This window comes from Lacerta agilis, chromosome 6 (genome assembly GCF_009819535.1).
Source record: "Lacerta agilis isolate rLacAgi1 chromosome 6, rLacAgi1.pri, whole genome shotgun sequence".
Classification (NCBI taxonomy): Eukaryota; Metazoa; Chordata; class Lepidosauria; order Squamata; family Lacertidae; genus Lacerta; species Lacerta agilis.
In genome coordinates this window covers 86,790,954-86,812,084 of record NC_046317.1, presented here as the reverse complement: position 1 = coordinate 86,812,084, position 21,131 = coordinate 86,790,954, and the positions used below count along the sequence as shown (strand labels likewise).

The 21,131-nt window shown below is 41.7% G+C and overlaps 2 protein-coding genes across 6 annotated transcripts in view; one reads left to right on the top strand and one right to left on the bottom strand.

Annotated features, from left to right (window-relative positions):
- Window positions 1-884: 884 nt before the first annotated feature.
- On the bottom strand, window positions 885-8,369 carry GID8 (GID complex subunit 8 homolog). Its single transcript, XM_033153709.1, has 5 exons — window positions 8,315-8,369; window positions 4,823-4,952; window positions 4,186-4,382; window positions 3,357-3,554; window positions 885-1,173 (listed from the first exon to the last, which is right to left on the bottom strand). The coding sequence occupies exons 2-5, from the start codon at window positions 4,938-4,940 to the stop codon at window positions 1,000-1,002; spliced, it is 687 nt and encodes a 228-aa protein (XP_033009600.1). The 5' UTR covers window positions 4,941-4,952; window positions 8,315-8,369; the 3' UTR covers window positions 885-999.
- Window positions 8,370-9,034: 665 nt separating this feature from the next.
- DIDO1 (death inducer-obliterator 1) overlaps window positions 9,035-21,131 on the top strand; it is a 69,014-nt gene continuing 56,917 nt past the window's right edge. For 2 of the 5 annotated variants that reach the window (XM_033153705.1, XM_033153703.1), the window contains exon 1: window positions 9,035-9,313. The gene's annotated coding sequence lies outside the window, so the exon portion shown is untranslated. Of the gene's footprint in view, window positions 9,314-9,683; window positions 9,713-21,131 lie in introns of those variants that run through there. The other 3 variants (XM_033153708.1, XM_033153707.1, XM_033153704.1) reach the window with 2 other exon arrangements.

The window sequence follows — 21,131 nt, the reverse complement described above, 5'->3', positions numbered from 1 at the left end:
CCCCCCCCCCCCATTATAAATTACAGCCCAAGAACTCCCATGCTATTTAAGTGTATCGGCATTACACCAGACGTTTATTCTAACTGGAAATGGCCCCAGCCATAACAACAAATCTGAGTATTTTATACCCCCCCCCCCAAGACACACTGTTGGCATTAAGGATGTAGCTATCACCCACACCAATACTACAGCTGGTATTATTTTTTAAAAAATAAACAAAACCCCAATGAAAGAAAATCTAATTACCAGGTGATTTCATGTCTTGTTTCAGAGGCATATTTTTTGTCATTCTTGAAAACTATAAAATAAAAAGCCTTTATTGTCAGCAATACTTTGAAGAGAACTAGGCCCATCATGAATATAACATTCAGCCCCATATAAATAAGTCACCAAGGTGTGAAAAGCAAGGGAATTATGTTCAATTACAGCGTACAAGCTTCCTATGCTATACTCTATGCAGAAAAACAACATTGCTATAAGGTTTACAAAATGATCACTTCAACCAGTTGCTAGTTTATAAATAGGGAATGCATATTTGGCTATAAATTAACACAGAAAATAGTCAATATTCAAGTGAGAGACAGGTTAACTGGAGAGTTGCCAGGAGCTTCAACATTAATTCACTGGCCACCGAAATGTATTTCCGTAGCCAGACATTACAAACCTTCAGCACAGTATATATATATATATATATATATATATATATATATATATATATATATATATATAAGAAAGACTTGGTTTTTTGCTTAAAATGTATGACAGTGCATAGCCTAAGTCAGATGGTCAAAGTGATACAATGCTTCTCAATGCTGATCTGCTGCATTTTAAAAAGGGACCCATCTCCCTTTAAGTATGCTTGCCAAGAAAAACAAAAAAAAAACCCACACACAACCAAATTGCAAAGTCCTGAACTGTAGTAAAAATATTTCAGTCACAGACTGATTAAAAATGTATATAACTGTGCAGTTCCGAGTGTTAAATGTCCACCTGCACATTTTACTTGGGTTCCTCAATTGTCCCCTTGCTGAGGTCTGTCATTTTGGGATATTTTACTTTCTTCTGGTCCAGCTCGTTCTGAGCCCACAGTAGTAATTTCAGTAATTTAGCCAGCTTGGGTGTCGACTCACGATTTTCATAGTCTAGAACAGCTTGGTTAACTTCGCTCCAAACCTAGAGAGATGAGAAACTCAGTTTAGCACAGTATATGCATATGTCATAAGAGAGTCAACATGATCCACTAACAGTTTTTGACCTGAAAGACTACCGTATTTTTTGCTCCATAAGACGCACTTTTTTCCTCCTAAAAAGTAAGGGGAAATACCTGTGCGTCTTATGGAGCGAATGGTGGTCCCTGGAGCTGAATTGCCCAGGGGCCAAAAGCAGATTGTGCTTTTTATTTTACAAAGAGAAAAGGGAGTGTTGAAAGGACCCCGCTCAGCAGCTGATCAGCAGGAGATCGGGAGAGAGATAAGAGTCCCCGGCTCCCTTTCAGCCCCGCCCTCCTTTGTTGACTGTGCTGCAGAGGGAGGTTGTTTGTTTCCCCAGCGACATGTGACTGGCTGATTAGATTATCTGTCTGAAAACAGTAGAAATGGCTCCCTTTCCTTAAGATTTTTCAGAAATGTGAGTTAAACCCCATAAAAATGGGGCTTTTCCTCTTTGCTTTTCCCCCTTTGCAAAAGGAGCTTTGCTTTTCCCCCTTTGCAAAAAAAGCTGCAAAACCTTTAGCTGATCCTCAAAACAAAAACAAAAACAAAAAAAAACCCCTAGGGCTTTTCCCTTTGCAAAAAAAGCTGCAAAACTTTTAGCTGATTCTCAAAAAAGGCCTTTTGCCTTTGCAAAAACAGCAGCAAAACCTTTAGCTGATCCTCCAAAAAACAAACAAACCCAAAACCCCAGGGCTTTTCCCTTTGCAAAAAAAGCTGCAAAACTTTTAGCTGATCCTCAAAAACAAAACAAAAAACAAAACAAAACAGGGCTTTTAGAGGAGGAAAACCAGAAAAATATTTTTCTTCCTTGTTTGCTCCTCTAAAAATGAGGTGCGCCCTATGGTCCGGAGCGTCCTATGGAGCGAAAAATACGGTAAATTCCTCCGCAGGTATCATGGCCTTGTGCAAGCGACTAAATATCAGTCTCAAGACCCCCTTTGTAAAATAGGAACTATAGAGCTGCAGGATATTGCAGAACACTTTGCAAAATAGAAATAATCATTAAAAAGTCATCGTCTTTTGCAATTTCTAAAGAACGAGGTCATGCCAAGAGGCTCTCGGTGGCTATTTCCCAGCTCTGTAACTTCCTTTCAAGTCCTTAATCAAATGCTCAGACGTTAGTATCAAATTCCACAAAAACATCAGTATTTAATTCCACATGAAGGCTTGTAAACTGATGTCCTCTGATAAAAATAAAACTCCTTATCAAAACCTCAATGTGTTTCTTTTTGAGATAAAGGGAGTGGTAACTTAGAAAGCCTACTGGAGTGGTAAAGGTCATCTATAATATTTTCCTTTTTCATCCTGTTAGAATAAAACAAAACAAAAGTAACTTGGTGTTTTAATGTTCACCAAGTAAAAGTTGCTCCCAGCAACTGACCAGCTAAAGCTGCAGTTCTAACCCCCCTGACCTGGGACTCAGACCCATTTAATTCAACAGGACTTCCTTCTGTGTAGACATAAAGGGACCCCTGACCATCAGGTCCAGTCGTGTCCGACTCTGGGGTTACGGCGCTCATCTCGCTCTATAGGCCGAGGGAGCCGGCGTTTGTCCGCAGACAGCTTCCGGGTCATGTGGCCAGCATGACAAAGCCGCTTCTGGCTAACCAGAGCAGCGCACGGAAACGCCGTTTACCTTCCCACTGGAGCGGTCCCTGTTTATCTACTTGCACTTTGACGTACTTTCGAACTGCTAGGTGGGCAGGAGCTAGGACCGAACAACAGGAGCTCACCCCGTCGCAGGGATTCGAACCGCCGACCTTCTGATCGGCAAGCCCTAGACTCTGTGGTTTAACCCACAGCGCCACATGGGTCCTTTGCGTAGACATATTGTGCTGTAAAATGTCAGTTGATCAACCCAGAGATTAAACTGGTTCAAGCTTGTTTTTTCACAGAACATTTTAAAAATGCCACTCATCCTCAAACTTTGGGGCATAAGATGAACTAAAAATCTAAATAAGCTAACTGAAAGCCACCTGCAAACTTTCAGAAAAAAGCCACGTGATTTATTACATAAGATGATGGAAAGTGAAAACCTGTACAGCCAGCTTTTCTTTATAATGTAATAAAGGGCAAATCTTAAAAGTGCCCTTTTAAGAGGCATGCAGCATCTAATTTTAGTTACAAGGGATTAAGCGCAATTACTTTCTGTCTCTGCATCATGTTGAGCAAGTCTCCAAAAGGTGATTCTTCTGGGTTATCGAAAGCAAGCAGGGCAAGAGTGCGCTCCATCTCAGTCAGGCATTCCCGGCTCTCCTCGCCTTGTTCCGCTAGCTGCGTCTGAGCAAACTCCAGTGCAGCTTCTGTTTCACGCTGCCGAATCAACTCAATTAAATGCTGTTGCTGCACCAGCCAACCGAGAAGAGAAAAGAAAAAAGAAATAGGTAGACCGTACAGAAAAATAAAATACAGCTCATTCGGTTTCTTTCACTTGATCAATGTTCTTCTAAAAATAAGTCAGCCGAGCATTCAAGTGAAGCCTTTAAATTAGAAGTTGGGAACTAGCTACTGAAAAGAGTGTTAAAAGCAGCAATGTCAGAGAAATCAGGTTACATTCGCTAGGATGAATTCCCCCTTGCTTCCCTATTTTAACTATGGTTTAATAGTATGCCTGAATCAGCACTAACAGTGGTTAATGGTAACTAGTTTCCCTCTTACAACAGGCGCTACAATTTTCTTCAATTCCTAATTTGAACCTCAGGTTAAGATGAAAACTATGGTTGACTAAGACAGCGGTTAACAACATTGCAGATATAATGCTAAACAATGGTTAAAGCCCCCAGGAGAAGGAAGCGGGCATACAATTCTGCTGCCTACTGCTATCTACACCAGGCCAAAGTGTGTTAAGAATGCACACCATACATACAGGACACCAAAATAGAAGAAGAAACAGCGTGCTGAATATAGCAACCTTCCTTGACCGCTGTCAATTAGTTTTAAATGTAATCAATTCCAGTTTCAATGTGAATCTTACCTGTAAGTGGAAGTAAAGGTACCGGTTCGTATCTAACAATTCCGGGTGAAGGCTGTTGATCAGTGCAATGGCTTCCTGAATCTGGCCTTTGAGGATCATCTCTCGAATTTTTATTCTTTCATCCAGGGTCTCCAAATCAACACTGGGCTCAATTCCAGACTCCATCCGAAACTTTTCTGCTGCCTCTTTGAAGCCTTCTGAAATGCAAAAAGAAATGGCATGCAGAAAATGGAAATCAGTTTAATCAATTTTATTTGTATGTCACCTTTCCAAAGTTAAGGCAGCTTACAACATTAAAAATCACATAATCAGAAACATAGCAAAAGTTTATAAACAATAAATAAAACATCAAAAAGTGCAAAACCAAATCGAACAATTTCTACATAAATGGCTTAATTACAGTAGTATACTAAATATTTCCATAAATCCAGTTTCTTAAAACAGGATTCAACTAATGGATTGATGAAAGGCTTCTGCTTGCTCCCAATTGGTCATGTGTGCTGTCAGGAGAACCTCCAGAAAAGTGTGCAGGGGAAAGGTTAGTAAATTCTAGCAATACACAAAAACTCCCAGGATGTCTCAAATCAATACATGGTTGTTGTGGTAACTTTATTTTCTAAACCAGCTGACTTATTACCTGTAACAAGGTAGTTCATGATCAAGCGGTTCATGTCAGCTCTCTGGATGTGCAAATTATTAAGTTTTTCCATCCACTCGTCTTTTGTGATTTCATCGGGTTTTTCGGCATAACTCATTCTTGTCCCTCACTAGGAAGGGAGAGAAAAAAACAGAGGAAAGATAAATCACTGTAAGCAGATACAAGAGACAAAGCAAATACCTCATTACTTTTGCTGAGATGACTTTTACTGTTCATTCTGTAAAAAAACAGCAACCAGAGACAGTAAATTTATGCACATCCTGATTTCACAGCTTGTACTCCATCAGGACAGCAGCTCAGTTTAGAGCACAAATGTTCTGTATGCAGAACATCCCAGGTTCTATTCCCCTGCCAGTTAAAACATTCTCAGATAAACAAGGGTTCCGGCTGCCACATTCACCGTCTCAAAAAATTAGAATATTGTGAAAGGTGCAGTACTGTACCTTTTCACAATATTCTAATTTTCTGAGATTGTGAATTTGGGGTTTTCATCAGCTGTATGCTATTTCACAATTACAATGAATAAAGGCTTGACATATCTCGCTTTGCATGTCATGAGTCTATCTCATATATTAGTTTCACCATTTAAGTTGAATTACTGAAATAAATGAACTTTTCCACGATATTCTAATTTTTCGAGTTTCACCTGTAGGTGAGTTGTCCGAGATATTAAAGAGGGAGAAGGGGGAAATCAAACCCACTTGTTATAGTTACAGGTAGGTAGCCATGTTGGTCTGTCATAGTCAAAACAAAATAAAAAATTAAAAAAATTATTCCAGTAGCACCCTAGAGACCAACCAAGTTTGTTCTTGGTATGAGCTTTCGTGTGCATGCATTGTATCTGTGTTTTGACTATGGCAGACCAACATGGCTACCTACCTGCCACTTGTTATATGCAGGGGTCACATATTTAATGAGCAGTTCTACCCTAAAATGTAACATAACTATAGAATGGTTAATGCATCTTATCAAATGCTCATCACAGTACACACACTGTTAATTACAATAAAAACAGCACTACATCTTATTATTTGTATGTTGTAAACAATTTTATTTGTACAGTTTTAATTCTATCAATGTTTATTGTTTTTAATAATTGTTTATATATTTTCTGATTGTTTTTATCTGTAAGCTGCCTTGAGTCCCATAATGGAAAAAGGCAAATAAACAAAATAAATAATAATAATAATAATAATAGTGCTATCGTGACATGTAGTGGCAAGCACCTAATCATTATTAGCATTTATACATGTAGTGCTTTTTGAGTGCACAAAGGAGTTTTATATATATCCTCACAGTAATTCTCACAACAATCCTACAAACTAGACAAGTTTACAGAATTTGAGCTGAGGAAATGTTGGCTTGCATATTGACACACACTGACAGAGCTGATATTTGATTTTATAGTTCACAGCTCATTTTCTGATGACACATTACTAATCAGAGCAAATTGCCATGGCACAAATATGAAGGCATCTCAGATCGGCTTTCACATCTAGCTGTTCTCTCTTAACTTTGCCATGATCCAAAAGCACTTTTCAAACTATCAAACACTGCAGAGGTGAGGAGAACTGGGGTCAGGCACAATAATGGAACGGTTTGAACCCTGAACAGAAGCATTCCACACTACAATGTTTTGTGGCAGTGTCTTATTCACAGCTTTTAAAGTGACTGAGCAAATTAATGGGGGACAGGTGTGGAAGCACATTTAAAAATGACAGAAAAAAGAATTTGGTCAGCATGCCCCTGGTTGCAAGATGTGAGGTAAACAGCAGATGGAGGTTATCCCCTACACATACCACCTCAGTGGGTCAACTTTAGAAACACTAAAATAGAAAGACACTGGTCTGATCCAGCTACATAATTTATACTTTATTATGATAGAAGGAATTAAGAAAAATGCTTACTGCTTACACATCTCAGTCACAAAGAAACATTTCCAGCACAATCCTAACCATTTCTACTCATAAAAATCCTAGAGAATTTGGTGTCATGTAGCCTTAACAAGATCTAGTGTGATTTCTTACATGTAACACATTCTTATTTATAGATAAGTTAAGTCATCCTAGAATTGCTCTTAATAATGGGCAGGCAGCAGAGATAATATTCAACACAGAGCAAAAATTATTTGAAGTGCCTTTCTTTCAACTTGTTTGCATAGAACTGTAGCTTAAAAAGGAACAGAAAATATGCAAAGCACTAGGGCTCCAATGAAGCATTAAAGAAGTGAAATATTTAATTGGGTGTAGCACACAAAGCTACTGTAGTCAGACTACCACATTCAAAACAAGTCAGAACACAATCTTGGGATTAAGTTTCAGTGAGGCTTTGCAGCAACTAAACATACATATGCTATTAGTCTCTCTGTTAATAATGGGTCCTGAGCAATCACTCCCTCAAACACTAAGCTTCCTGTTTGTAAAAGAAAAGATCCTGTTGGAAGGACAGGTAAATAATATTGGAATTGCTATTAAACTGTATGGTTTAATCCCACCCTTTTTGGGTCCACGAAAGCTGAACACCAGTCTGAAAGCTGGTGTCTTGTTGCCATGAAATGTATCTTACTCAGTCTAGATGATTCCTTGACAAAATTTTAGGTTTAGTCACTTTAATTATCACTCACTAGCAACACTACCATCTCTGTACAGTCTCATTAGGCCTTCAAGGATAGCACAGGCTGAACTGAAAAAACTGCTGAGGTCTGTGTTGCAAAATATACCCCTTGTAGGAGTAAGGAGAATAATATCCCCCTTGTAGGAGAAAAAGCTCACCGGCAGCCCTTTAAAGATAAAGTTCAAGCAATGTGTCATAATAAACACCTAAACGGAACTACTGCGGAATCTATTAGGGTAGAAGCATCCCTTTGATACAGCTCCATTCAGAACTGAAGCCGCTTTTTTCTTTCCAAAGCTCTGTTAAAAATCAACACGTCCCTAATTAAGACACGTAACATCCGAGGATGGTTACGAAGTTCACGGGTAGAGAAGAGGTCGGTCCTTCTTTGCTTGCACGGTATAGGTTCCCATGTGTATCGAGTGCCAAACGCTCCGGGTTTCCGATAAAACGAAACATAAGCGTAAAGAGAGAAAGCCTTTCCCCTCCTCCCTCCACCAAAAAAAGGAGGTCGTTCAGAACGAGAAGCGCCTTTTTAAAGCTTGCGAAGAAGAGGCGCCACAATCCGTTTCGCGCAAGGCAGGAATCGGATGCAGTTTCTCCCTCCCCCCCCTTAAAGAAAAAAAACCCAGGAAGGAAGAAGAGGAAGAAGCGGCCGCGGAGAGCAGGCCCAGGCGGGGGCGGACCCCTCGGCGCCACCAGGCAGGCCTCACGCCGCCCCAAAATGGCTGCTTCCCCCTCAGCCGCCGCCGCATCCCGCCACGGTGAAGGCCCCCATGCCCCTCACGGGTTGCCGCCGCCTTTCCCCCCACCCACAGGTGACCCTCTCTCCCTCACCGGCGCCGCCATTTTACTCACCGACCGAGCTCGCCGCCGCCTCCTCCGCCAGGCCTTCAACGCCAGGCCCCGTCACCTGCTCCGCCCCCCTCCTCCCAGCGCCGCTCTCGCTCACCCCCCCCCCACACCCCCGCCGCCGGCCTCTCGAAGGCCGCGCCTCTCGCGAGAGCTCCGCCAAGCCGCCCTCAACCAATCGCCTCCGAAAGGTCGCGCGGATCATAGAGACGAGGGAGAGAGAGGGGGTCGGCACTGGGGGGGGGGAAGAGGAAGGGATGGTCTATAGAGAAGGGGAGTCCTAGAACGGCCTAAAAATCGTAGCGTTAGAAGGCGCTGCAAGGAAATCATTTTCCCGGCGTGGGACTGGAACCCAGAACCCCGTGATTGAGAACCTCATGCGCTACCGGCTGAAGCTGTTAAGTTCTAATATTTTTGTTGTGTCGTGGGTACGTGGCTGAACTTATAACCCACCCTTAATGGAAATCCAGAACGCTTCTCGATACTGTACTGTACTTCTGAATAGAGCCACTTCTTCCTCCCGTCCAGAGGGGGCGCCTGATGCTCTTCCTTGCTGCTCTGGGCAGCTCTCCCCACCAGAGCGAAAGACTCTCTATAATTTCACGCTCTCTCTGTGATTCCCCGCCCGTATTCCCTCTCGGCGCCTTCCCAACTGCCACTGCGCGCGAGGGGGCAGAGCGTTCTTCTCCGCCCCCCCCTTCCCCAGCCCAACGCGCAACGCCTGGCGCGCAGCCACCTCGGGCGGCCATTTTGGCGACGGGTTCCTCTCAGCCTCGGCGCGGGCGGAGCAACAAGTCTGAAGGGAGCCGTGAGGGAAGGAGAGAAGGAGGCGGAGGGAATGGAAATGGCGGCCACCGCCGCCGCCGCCGCCGCTCGTCTCGGCTGAGGCCCAGGGAGGGAGAGAGGCGCCGACACCGAGGCGGGAACGCGCTCCCTTTCTCCCCCACCCCCGAGTCTCTCTGCCCCCCCTATTTTTCTTCGAGCCCCCTTTTTCCCTCCTCTACGGTGAGTGAGGGGCAGCCGCTTCGGGCCTGGCTGGAAAATGGAGGAGGAAGGCGGCAGGCAGCGCGGGCGGAGGGTGGGTGGGTGACGGCCGGAGGAGCGACATCGCCCCTATCTCGCCTTTTCTCTCCCCCTCCCCCCGGGAGGTTAGGTCGGGATCAGGGCCTTTAAAGCAGTCGCTCGTGCAAACACCGCGGTGTGAGACCACAATCGGGTGACGTCGGAGGGCTTCGTGACGCCCCCGGGGCCACCCGGTAAAAGGCTCTGGGGGTTGTTGTTTTGGGGAGGAAATCGCTCCTCGGCCGGGGTGCGATAACGTGGCCACGAGAGAGAGAGAGAAACGGAGGAAGGGCGAATTTGCGGTGTCCCTCCCCCCCCCCTTTTTAATTACAGGCCTTCCGGGTAATTGTTTCAGGATCCGCTTGGCGTGTTAGCAGTACAGTAGTAAGTAGACTCCGGCCCCTGCCGCTCTAAAGCCTGCAATTCGTGGTTTGGGGAGGGGGGGGCATCATCTCTCTTTATTGTCTAACAGGAAGAGTGACCTTATTTGAGCTTGCCGGCCTGTTTTTCCGTGGCGAGCCTGACCACACCTTCCTCTGGTTTTGGATTAAGAATCTCTGATTCTTCCTCTGGCTGCTTATGCCGCGTTCTTTATCTTCAGTTTATTTCGCCGGCTGTAGACGCCTTTTCCTTCGCTTGCATGTGTGAAGCTTCGGTTTGTGGTTTTAGTTAAGGTGATCACGTTCCAGGGGTGGGTGTCTGTCTCTCTCTCTCTCTCTCTCTCTCTCTGTGTGTGTGTGTGTGTGTGTGTATGTATATATATATGTGTGTGTTTGTGTGTTTGTATTATTTACACACACACACAAACACACATAGGGATCACGTTCCAGGTATATATACACACATACACCTGGGATGTGATCACCGTTTTTTTTTGTGTGTGTGTGTGTGTTTGTCATCATAAAGTAAGCCCTGTTGACTTTAGAACTTAATTCATACATAGGCAAGCATATAGGCGATTGTAGCCTAGGACTAGAATCCTGTACACACTTACCTGGGAGTTAGTCTCATTGAATTCAATGGGGTTTACTACTGAATAGGCATAGAATTGCACAGTGAATAGTTCAAAGTGGAGGTTACGGCCTCCTGCCTGTTAGGTAGTGTGGCTTTTATTTTTGTCTGGAAGGCTGTTCCTGCCAACCAATGAAGCTGCCTACTTTAAATGTAGTCATTCTTCCCTGCCCACTATAAATGATTTTCATGTCTTACTGTTTTGTGTGCTTAGAATTTGGCAAAGCGTAAAATTCTAATTTGTGCTCCACTGAATAATATAAAAAATGAGGTGTTTCAATAATAAGCATGGTTAGGGCAAGTTGTATGCATAGCATTTTCGAAAGGGAGAACTGGACATTATTTTTGTTACATTAAGATACTTTTTGATACACGTGTGTAGCTAAATTCCAGTTAAGTCTGTTGTGGCAGGCCTGCATAAGCTTCTGCACAAAAATAACAACTGTATGATTAATAGTACCTAATAATAGGATTGAAGCAGTGCTTTTTTCTCTGGGGTACGCAGGGGTACGTATACCCCTAAACATTTTGTGAATCTTAAGTTTGGCCTCATTGAGGGGCAGTATTTCAATATAAGTAGGAAAATGAGAGTACCGCTAAACATTTTTTTTTAAAGGAAAAAAGCACTGGATTGAAGAGTCTAATCTTCCGTTCCATGCAATCCTATACCTGTTTATCTGGGAATAAGTTCCATTGAACTATTGTATCGTAGTCATATATAGGATTGTGCTATAAAAGTGCAACTGTTTGCATGCAGTGTTTGAAATTAGCCAGGTGTGTTTTGCGACTAGTGTGGGTCCAATTGTGACCATGCAGAGATCTCTGGATGCCAGGTTATTACTGGGGGAAAGCAAAATGTCACTTAGAGAAGGATCTGAAATATTTTCCTTGAAACGTGATTCGTTTTGTTCTGGATTGTTTTATTTGATGTTTTATTGGGTTGTATACCACTTGGAGATTTGTTTTTTAAAATATAAAGTGTTATAGAAATGAGATGAATAGCAACAACAACAACACCCATCGGGGGTGGCGGCTAAACAATCCATTGTGGTGACTGCAACCTTAGTTTAAGGTGCCATTTGACAATTAGCTTATATATCGTTGAGTTTCTAACATTGTGTGTTTACTCAGGAGTAAGCCTCATTGTGTTCAGTGTCTTACTTTCCGCAATAATATGTATTTCGGATTGCAGTCTAGTGTTTACGATAAAGTGTGTGAGAACTGGAGGAACTGGCAATTTTCCAGCAGTAGATAGGTAGATAACTCAGTTGCAGGATACAGTTTTTACTACTGCATGCTTACTCAAGTGACAGGTGGGTAGCCACATTGGTCTGCCATAGTCAAAACAAAATAAAAAATAAAAAAATCCTTCCAGTAGCACCTTAGAGACCAACCAGGTTTGTTCTTGGTATGTGCTTTCGTGTGAAGAAGTGTGCATGCATACAAAAGCTCATACCAAGAACAAACTTAGTTGGTCTCTAAGGTGCTACTGGAACGATTTTTTTTATTTTGTTTTTACTCAAGTGACTTTAGCATCTTTTTTATATGTTACCTTTTTAACTTCTGAAGCTGACTTTACTATACTTTGTAATACTAAACTGTGTGTAGTCTGCTGTGGTAATGGAATGGAAAAGCTTTAATTTTTGTTTCCCTATTTTGGTGCTCACTGGTTTTTAAGGATAGTAAAAGTCTAAATTTTACTTTCTTTAAACTTCCCAATAAGATGCCCAACCTTGAATTTGGAAATGTGTGGAATTCAGTTCAGGTCATTAATTCCTGTTGATAGAACTCCTATTCTGAGAAGTTCATATTTTGCTTGTGTGTAATTTCTTTTGTCCTTTGCGGTTCCTTCTGGAGCAGAAGGTACATTTCCATCTTGCTTTCCTTGGCATCATATGATAACCCTACCATGGTGATATAATAGGTCATTATGAATTTCATAACAATGCAGGTTTCACTCCTTTTAGTATTTCTATGGTAAAGTACAGAGGTACCCTGTGTTACGCACGTGGTCCGTTCTGGATCGTGCTACGTAACACGGGTGTGCTTAACACGAATGCCTCCCCCAAAACCCGGAAGTTCATGCATTTTTGTGCTGTTGCGCACCCGCGTGTTGTGTGCGCCCCGGGGTGGACTTCCAGGTCGCAGAGGTCCGTAAGTCGAACGTACGCAACATGGAGCGTGCGCAACTTGAGGTATGACTGTAAATGGTAAATGCCTTTGAAGGGATTTGGCTCAGTGCCCAGCAGTAGGGCATTGATAACATAAGATACCAACTTTTGTTCATGTATAGTTTGACAGTTTACCATTCTGTCTGCTAGTGCTTCATTTTTGCTTCTCCTTAGATATATCCTATACTGTAGTAATTTCTCTCCCTTCTTGCATCTTCTGGGTAGCAAATACAATCATTTTATCTTCTGTACTACTATTAGTACACTTCTGATGTTGCACAAATGTATTACTTAACTTTATATACTGATATATGATTACTCAAGATGGCTTTGGTTCCTGGTCTCAGATTGTGCTCAGGGTTGCAATTCAGCAGAAGTGAAGAGAAAAACGTTCTATGTAGAGGTTGTTAGGCTACATCTGTTTTCTCAGACATTCTCAGGCAGTTAATTCTTAGTACAACCTCTGGATATCTTTTTGTATATTTTAGCTGTATTGTTTTATTGTATTGCCCTTATTTTTGTAAACTGCCTTATAATCATTCTGGTGAAAGGCAGTATATAAGTTACTTTAAATAAAAGTATTCATATTTTTTGAACTAGCTTACTGGTATATGTTTTCAGGTGGAATTAATCCTGGGTGTATTACATATCTTTCTAGGGGCATAGGAATAAACATACTCCTTTGGCTGCCTTGAAGTTTGGTTAGAAGAGTTCTGTAGTGATGTATAGGGATTTAAAATATTTTCCAGCCTAGGGTAATAGTTGTGTCATGTAAAATTTAAGCATTGAGTGTGCTAATCTGTAAGTTGTTGGTTCAGCTCTCAGAATTGAACCACCACACAAAAAGCATTGGCTGCTGAAGCTTCTAAATCATGGCTGGGGAATATGTGGCCTACCAGATTGCTGAATTACATCTCCCATCATTCCTGACTATTGACCATTCTGCTGGGGGTAATGGGAGTTGAAGTCCAATAACACATGAAGTGCCTGCATTAAATAAATCAACTTGGGCAACAGGGCTTATGGTTAACTTTTCTCACCCTGCAGTCAGCTTTATGCCCCCCAAAATCTGCTTTGCAGGGTTTCTTAACCCTCCTCAGCAGATTTGTGGGACTGTAGGAAGAAAGATATGAAAGAGTGTTTGAGAGCAGGAAAAAGTAGCTCTGAAAGTTAGAAGGTGAGATGGAATTGGTTTTTGCAGCTGGTTTGAAAATAGGATCTCTGACAGAGTCATCAAACTCACATGCATTGAATGAACAAATTATCCAGCCAGCAGATGCCATGGAGCCACATCCTAAAATTTTAAAATGGTAAAACCTGGGGAATTTAAATAACAATCTGAACTATCCAATTCCAGCATACTACTCTTTCGTTTATTGCCTTCTCTCCCCTCCGGTCTCCAAATTGCCAGCTCTCCCATGGTTGACTTGAATAATCCCTGCAGTGCCAAACTTGACTACATTTCTCAACTTCTCATAAGCCATTGTTTGCTTTCCAGAAAACTTTTCTCGGCCAAAATAACTGTCCTCTGCCCCCATTTTGGTAGAGCACACATCGCTATCATTTAGTTGTCCTTCTCACAGTTCACCACATATCATTCTGCACCATCCCTCTTTGCTGTAAATACAGGAAAAATTATAAATCATGTGTTCTTTTCTCTCCAGTTCACACTACTATGCTCCACATTTCTTGGCATGTGGCGCTACTAATTAAAGGGACTAGTGGTGGAAGAAGCAGGTGCTATGGCAAGAAAGATCGCAATTGTTGGGTTAACTCCATGCTTTTCTAAGAAATTTAGATTCTTTGATCTGAAAATGGTTCAGTAATTTGTTTAGCTTGTGGTAGGGTTGTTGCAGGCCACACTCGGACCCCAAAGGGTTCGCTCTGGAAAGGCCCATGTTGGACCCAACAGATTTATGGCACAGGGGACTCAAAATTCATGTCTTGTTTGAATTTATGCTGTTGTGCCTATTGTTATCTCTGGATGTCTTCATGGTTCTCCATGATCAGTGTGTTTACTTGTAAATACAGAGAGAGGTATTGCAAAGATACCACACGTCTCCAGTGTTCACCCTTATTGTTAAGAAGCAAACCTTGAGCTTTCTACCTCTTGAGAACAGTACTAGTTCAAGGAATTTTACTTTCTGAAGTAGAGGCCAAGTAGTGCCCGCAACCTGTTTGGGCCAGCACTTTGAAAAAAAACCCCACTACTCAGGAATTGATGCTGTGTGAAGCATTCTGTTGTGTCCTGCTTGAGAAAGTGGAGCAAGCAAGCCCCCCTTGTTATAATGGTACGATTGACTAGAGAATGACCTGGGATAAACTGAAATATAGTGAAAACATTTTGTAACTTACAAGCAGAAAATAATTTGTGGTGTTTTATATGAGATATCTAGTGTACTGTTCTCTTGGTGAGGCTGTACAGCATGCATGATAGAGGCATATAAGTCATATTTCAAATAAGTCTGGTGCAGAATGGTGCCTTGGTAGTGGTCTTTGTTTCTGAGAAGTTTTGTAATAGAATATAAAAGGCTTATCGGTGATTACAGAAAGAAACACCATCAACTTAATCATTGAAATCAGAGAGACTTTATGGGATTTGTGCTTTCTCAGATATGTGTAAAGAATGCAAACTGTTCTCATCAATAGGCTAAGCATTTCCATAAATTATAGTTAGATGGAAAAGCCTGGGGAAAAACCAGAAAAATTGGAAAAAAGGGTCCCCCCCGCATTCCCCCCCCCCAGAAAAATTGGAAAAAAGTGTTGGGAATATTCAAACTATATCAAACTCCCCCCTTTTTTCCAGGCCTTTCCATCTCTATTCCTTCCCCCTCAAATAAATTTCAGAGATTAATGAATCTTAAAACACTTTTTTAATTGGAGTTTCTTCCTGCTAAATAGTGTCATTCATCGCTGTAAGAAATACCTTTGATTAAAAACTCAGCCACCCTTGCAGGTTACTTCCAGGTTAATGTCAGACAGATAGAATTTGATATTTTCATTGTGCTGTTAAGACTACCCCGAAAAGGGGATAAGCACTCATTTGCGTAGCTGGTTGTACAAAGCCTACTGTGCCATTTCAATGAAATAATAGCAAATTATACATGGGTATGTTCACCTCAGAGTTCTTGGTGAAAGGGACCTTCCAGGTGGATTGTGCTAAGTGTGGATAATGTTTTCTCTGATCTTGAGAACATTCACAAAAATGTCTTCACTTTGGAAGAAAAGCTCATTTTACCTATTAAGCCAATTATTTCTGTAGCTTATTGAAAGGATATTTGTGTTGGCTTTGAATAATTACATGTATGCAAAACAACCAACCAAAAAACTGCAAATGAAATGGACTAGAATAAAATAGCAAGTGCAATATAATATGTAAGGTATGCTGCTTTGCATTTCCACTAGCATGCTGGCTGGTGTCAAAATGGTACATGAGGATATAGGGAAAAATCAGTTCATTTAAATCAATAGGGTGGTATAATTTCTTCTCAAAATGCTTGCTACCATGCTGGTTGTGATTAAAAGTACTTACATAGTTTAGCAGCAATGTCCCAGGGAGGTGACACCTTGAACAAAATATGCACTGAAAGCTTTGCAAACAACAACAACAACCCAATAAAAGCAATATACTGGGTGCACACTTCATATATTGAACTAAAGTGTATGGAAGTGTATGAAAAAATAATTGAACTGGCTTTTCGACAGAGGATATTGGAGGATCAGCTGCAAAATTTATATAAATTGCATAAACTGCAGGATTCATGCACAAATGAACTGTAGGAAGGGACAGTAACTTGCTGTGTGCTATGTTTTTCTGTTTACAGCCTATGTTTCCCTTTGTAAAGTATGCATTCTGTGTACAGGTCTCTGGCTTTTACCGTGTTTCTCCTAAAATAAGACACCGTCTTATATTTTTTTTCGCTCAACAAAACACAGTATGGCTTATTTTCAGGGGATGTCTTATTTTAACCGTGTTGCATCGGTACGCTGCATAGCCACGCCTCTCCAGGCTGTTTTAATGGGAGGTACCACGTCACTATGGCTTATTTTCGGGGTATGGCTTATTTTTGGGGAACGGCTTATATTTCGCAAATGCATAGAAATCCTGCTATGGCTTATTTTATGGCTATGTCTTATTTTAGGAGAAACAGGGTATATATTGCTGTGATGTACAGGTAGATGGCATTTGTTAGTGAGAATGGTACTGCATCATAGTGAAAAATTGTATACATGAGCCGTCTTTTTTTATATATATATCTTTCACTTACTGTATTTTGATACCTCGGGTTAAGAACTTAATTCATTCTGGAGGTCCGTTCTTAACCTGAAACTGTTCTTAACCTGAAGCACCACTTTAGCTAATGGGGCCTCCCGCTGCCGCTGCACCGCCAGAGCACAATTTCTGTTCTTATCCTGAAGCAAAGTTCTTAACCTGAAGTGTTATTTCTGGGTTAGCCGAGTATGTAACCTGAAGCGTATGTAACCTGAGGTACCACTGTAATCCCTGCCAGCCTTCAGTTAAAGAATGTTCATGGTAGAGATAGTCCCTGTCTAAGATGTTGGAGACAAGAGCTTATTGTGGTTTTCTGCCAGTTAGATGTAGCAGACCTGAGTTGGCTTACTGATGTCACTGTATGAGGTGGATACTGATAGTTCCGTGTTTCATAAGCGTTATTGGGAAATTAAAATCTAGGCCAAATTTTCTTTCTGTACTTGTTGAATGTCACTGTGAACTAAGGATGTTTTCAGCAGTTGACTCTTTCCATAGCCTGCAGCTTTGGTCAACAGACATCTGCCGCAGCTTTGCACAGTTCTGGCTCTTTGCCGCCTTTGGCAGCAGTCTGCAGCCATCATACCCGGTTGTAACTATCTCTATTGTTTTGGCAACATTTGTTTTCTCTGGAGTACTCCACTAGAGTAACAAGGAGTTAAGGAAGCGTGTGAGGGAGGGAGGGTGGTGTTGGAGAGCAGGACTATAGATTGTGGTGGTGGAACCCTCTTGGCTGGGAGCTTTGAGCATTACAAAAGACATAGCAAGTGCCAGAATTTGTGGTTGCTTTATTTTGCTCACCACCTCCCTTCTTCTGAAGAGTTAGTACAGACAGAAACAGGGTTCTGTGATACCCCCATTAACAGGCTAATGTGTGAACCCACCGTTGTACCAAGCACCATTTGTGGAAAGTTTTGGTTTTTGCTTTTAGCTCAGCTCCCCCCCCCCCCCCGTTAGATTTTTGAGTACATTGTACTGCAATCATGACAGTTCTTCTTGGAAGGGTTCCCACTAGTGTTATTCTACTAGCATGTTACAAGAAGCAGAATGTCATTGTAAACGCCGCTGAAGTCGGTATAGGTTGTTTATAGGAGGAACAAAACAAACAACTTTATATGTGGGATTTGTGGACTGACTACTCACCATTCATGCACATTTCAGTGTGCAAAGAATAACAATCCTTCATCAGAGCAGCATCTGACCAAGCTGAGAAATGAACTTTGGCTGTACACGGCCAAATTGGCAAGCCCTCGCCATACTTTCTTACAGAAGTGCATATTCTCTTTCCCCCTTCACCTACTAAGATGGAGGCATGGCAGGTTGGCTGAGTAGTATCCCACTGCCCCCCACATTCATTTTTGATGTGGAGGGTATGTAGACTTGCTTCTCCCCTCATCTAGCTTCGAGCTGGAGTGGGAAGGAAGAGGCTGTGTGCAAGCTGCGTGCTCCAGAGAGCCTTGTTCAGGGTGAGCTCTCTGCTGTGTGTATAGGTCCTGCTGAGCACCGATACATACTTTTATATGGCTTGTGTGTGTGTGTAGTTGTATATAATATATTGTATTAATAGAGTTTTATACACTAGGGAATTTCATCATTCAGGAGACATAAAAACATTACAGGCATTTCTGATGCATTTTTGTGACATCCTTAGAGAAACTCCTTGAACTGTGGTGGATCATTGGTGACTTCTGTCCTATTGCAATGTCCAGGACAGGATGTTAGAATAGCTTACATAATGCAGTGTTTGATTAAAATGCTTTCATTGCTCATTTCTGCCCCCTCTTAAATTAGGCTTTTTTGTTGTTGAATAGCATAGCTCTTGATGATCAACGGTTTTTCCTATGTACTCGGTGAAAAGATTTTAAGAAGTGATGAACACCTCTTTGCAGTTGTTCCTACCATTGTACATCATTTCTCTTCCGCCAGTCTTACTAGAATGCATTTTTACTTTGTTTACATAGAGTCTACCTTTTACTTTCCATCTCTATGCATTATATTTACTTAAATTCTCATAAGCATTTCCAGCTATTTCCTAACAATGAAAATTTTGAAATGTTTGCTGATCTTTGGGTTACACTGTTGGTGAAATGGGGAGAGAGATATAATGTAAGAGATCAGGTTGGCTGTGGAGTGTGGACACATTCAGCTAACTGTGAAAAGGTTGACAAGAGTCTTTATCTTCAGAGATCCACTGCTCATTTTTGCTGTTGTAAATAATATACAGCAACAAAGGAGTGAAGACTTTGGGTAGCTCAGCTGTTTATTTTCATGTTTTTTCTTTTAACTGTGCTGTTCCAAGATCTTGGCTAGAATGAAAAGATTGATGTATTTCAAATAAGCTGATAACTGGGATGTCAAAGTCTGGTTGTGTTATGATAATAGCGACAATGAAGAAATAACACTTTTCAGTGGCTATGGAAAAGAGAAGTCAAATACTTAAAACTAATGCTCTATTGATGAGTTTCAGTAGAAATATACCGGTAACTAGAAAAAAAAACCTAGACACTTGTCACTTAAATCATTCCAGTACTTGGTATACCATGTGTTTTTGGTTGCAAAATAGACATCTATACACAAATGCTGTGTTGGTAATTCCCACAAGTCATACTAAGAGAAAACTAACATCTCATTGTTTAATATAGTTTTATAGCTGTGATGGCTCTTGTAATATGTTGTAATACAGGTGATACTCAAAAAATTAGAATATCGTGGAAAAGTTCATTTATTTCAGGAATTCAACTTAAAAGGTGAAACTAACATATGAGATAGACTCATGACATGCAAAGCGAGAGATGTCAAGCCTTTATTTGTCATAATTGTGATGATTTGTGGCGTACAGCTGATGAAAACCCCAAATTCACAATCTCAGAAAATTAGAATATTAAATGAAATCATCAAAACAAGGATTGCAAATGGAACAATAGTGGACCTCTGAAAAGTAGAAGCATGCATATGTACTCAGTACTTGGTTTGGGCCCCTTTTGCATCAATTACTGCTGCAGTGCAGCGTGGCATGGATGCTTTCAGGCTGTGGCACTGCTGATGTGTTATGGAAGACCAGGATGCTTCAATAGCGGCCTTCAGCTCTTCTGCATTGCTCGGTCTCGTATCTCTCATCTTTCTCTTGACAATGCCCCATAGATTCTCTATGGGGTTCAGGTCAGGTGAGTTTGCTAGCCAATCAAGCACAGTAATCCCATGGGCATTGAACCAGGATTTGGTATTTTTGGCAGTGTGGGCGGGTGCCAAGTCCTGCTGGAAAATGAAGTCCGCATCCCCATAAAGCTCATCTGTGGAAGGAAGCATGAAATGCTCCAAAATCTCCTGGTAGATGGCTGCATTGACCCTGGACCAGCAGATGACATGGCTCCCGAAATCAACACAGACTGGAAACTTCACACTGGACTTCAAGCATCTGGCATTGTGTGCCTCCCCATTCTTCCTCCAGACTCTGGGTCCTTGGTTTCCAAATGAGATGCAAAAGTTGCTCTCATCAGAAAAGAGGACTTGAGACCACTGAGCAATAGACCAGTTCTTTTTTTCTGTAGCCCAGGTAAGACGCTTCTGACGTTGTTTCTTGTTCAGGAGTGGCTTGACAAGAGGAATACGACAACTGACGCCCATCTTCAGGATCCGTCTGTTTGTGGTGGCTCTGGATGCACTAATTCCAGCCTCAGTCCACGCCTTGTGAAAGTCCCCAACACGTTTGAATGGTCCTTTCCTGACAATCCTCTCCAGGCTGCGGTCATCCCTGCTGCTTGTGCACCTTTTTCTTCCACATTTTCCCCTTCCGCATAACGTTCCATTAATGTGCTTTGATACAGCACTTTGGGAACATCCAACTTCTTACGCAATTATCTTTTGAGGCTTTCCCTCCTTATGCAGGGTTTCAATGATGGTTTTCTGCACAGCTGTCAGGTCAGCAGCCTTTCCCATGATTGTGATTCCTACTGACCCAGACTGGGAGACCATTTAAAGGCTCAGGAACCCTTTGCAGGTGTTATGGATTGAGTAGCTACTGCACCTTTTCACAATATTCTAATTTTCTGAGATTGTGAATTTGGGGTTTTCATCAGCTGTACGCCACAATCATCACAATTATGACAAATAAAGGCTTGACATCTCTCGCTGTGCATGTCATGAGTCTATCTCATATTTAGTTTCATCTTTTAAGTTGAATTCCTGAAATAAATGAACTTTTCCACGATATTCTCATTTTTTGAGTATCACCTGTACTTGGCTTACTTCTGTGAGTGTTTTTTTGTTGCAAACCCAGAAAAGCAATAAGTTTGTGAAGACGTTAGGGTGT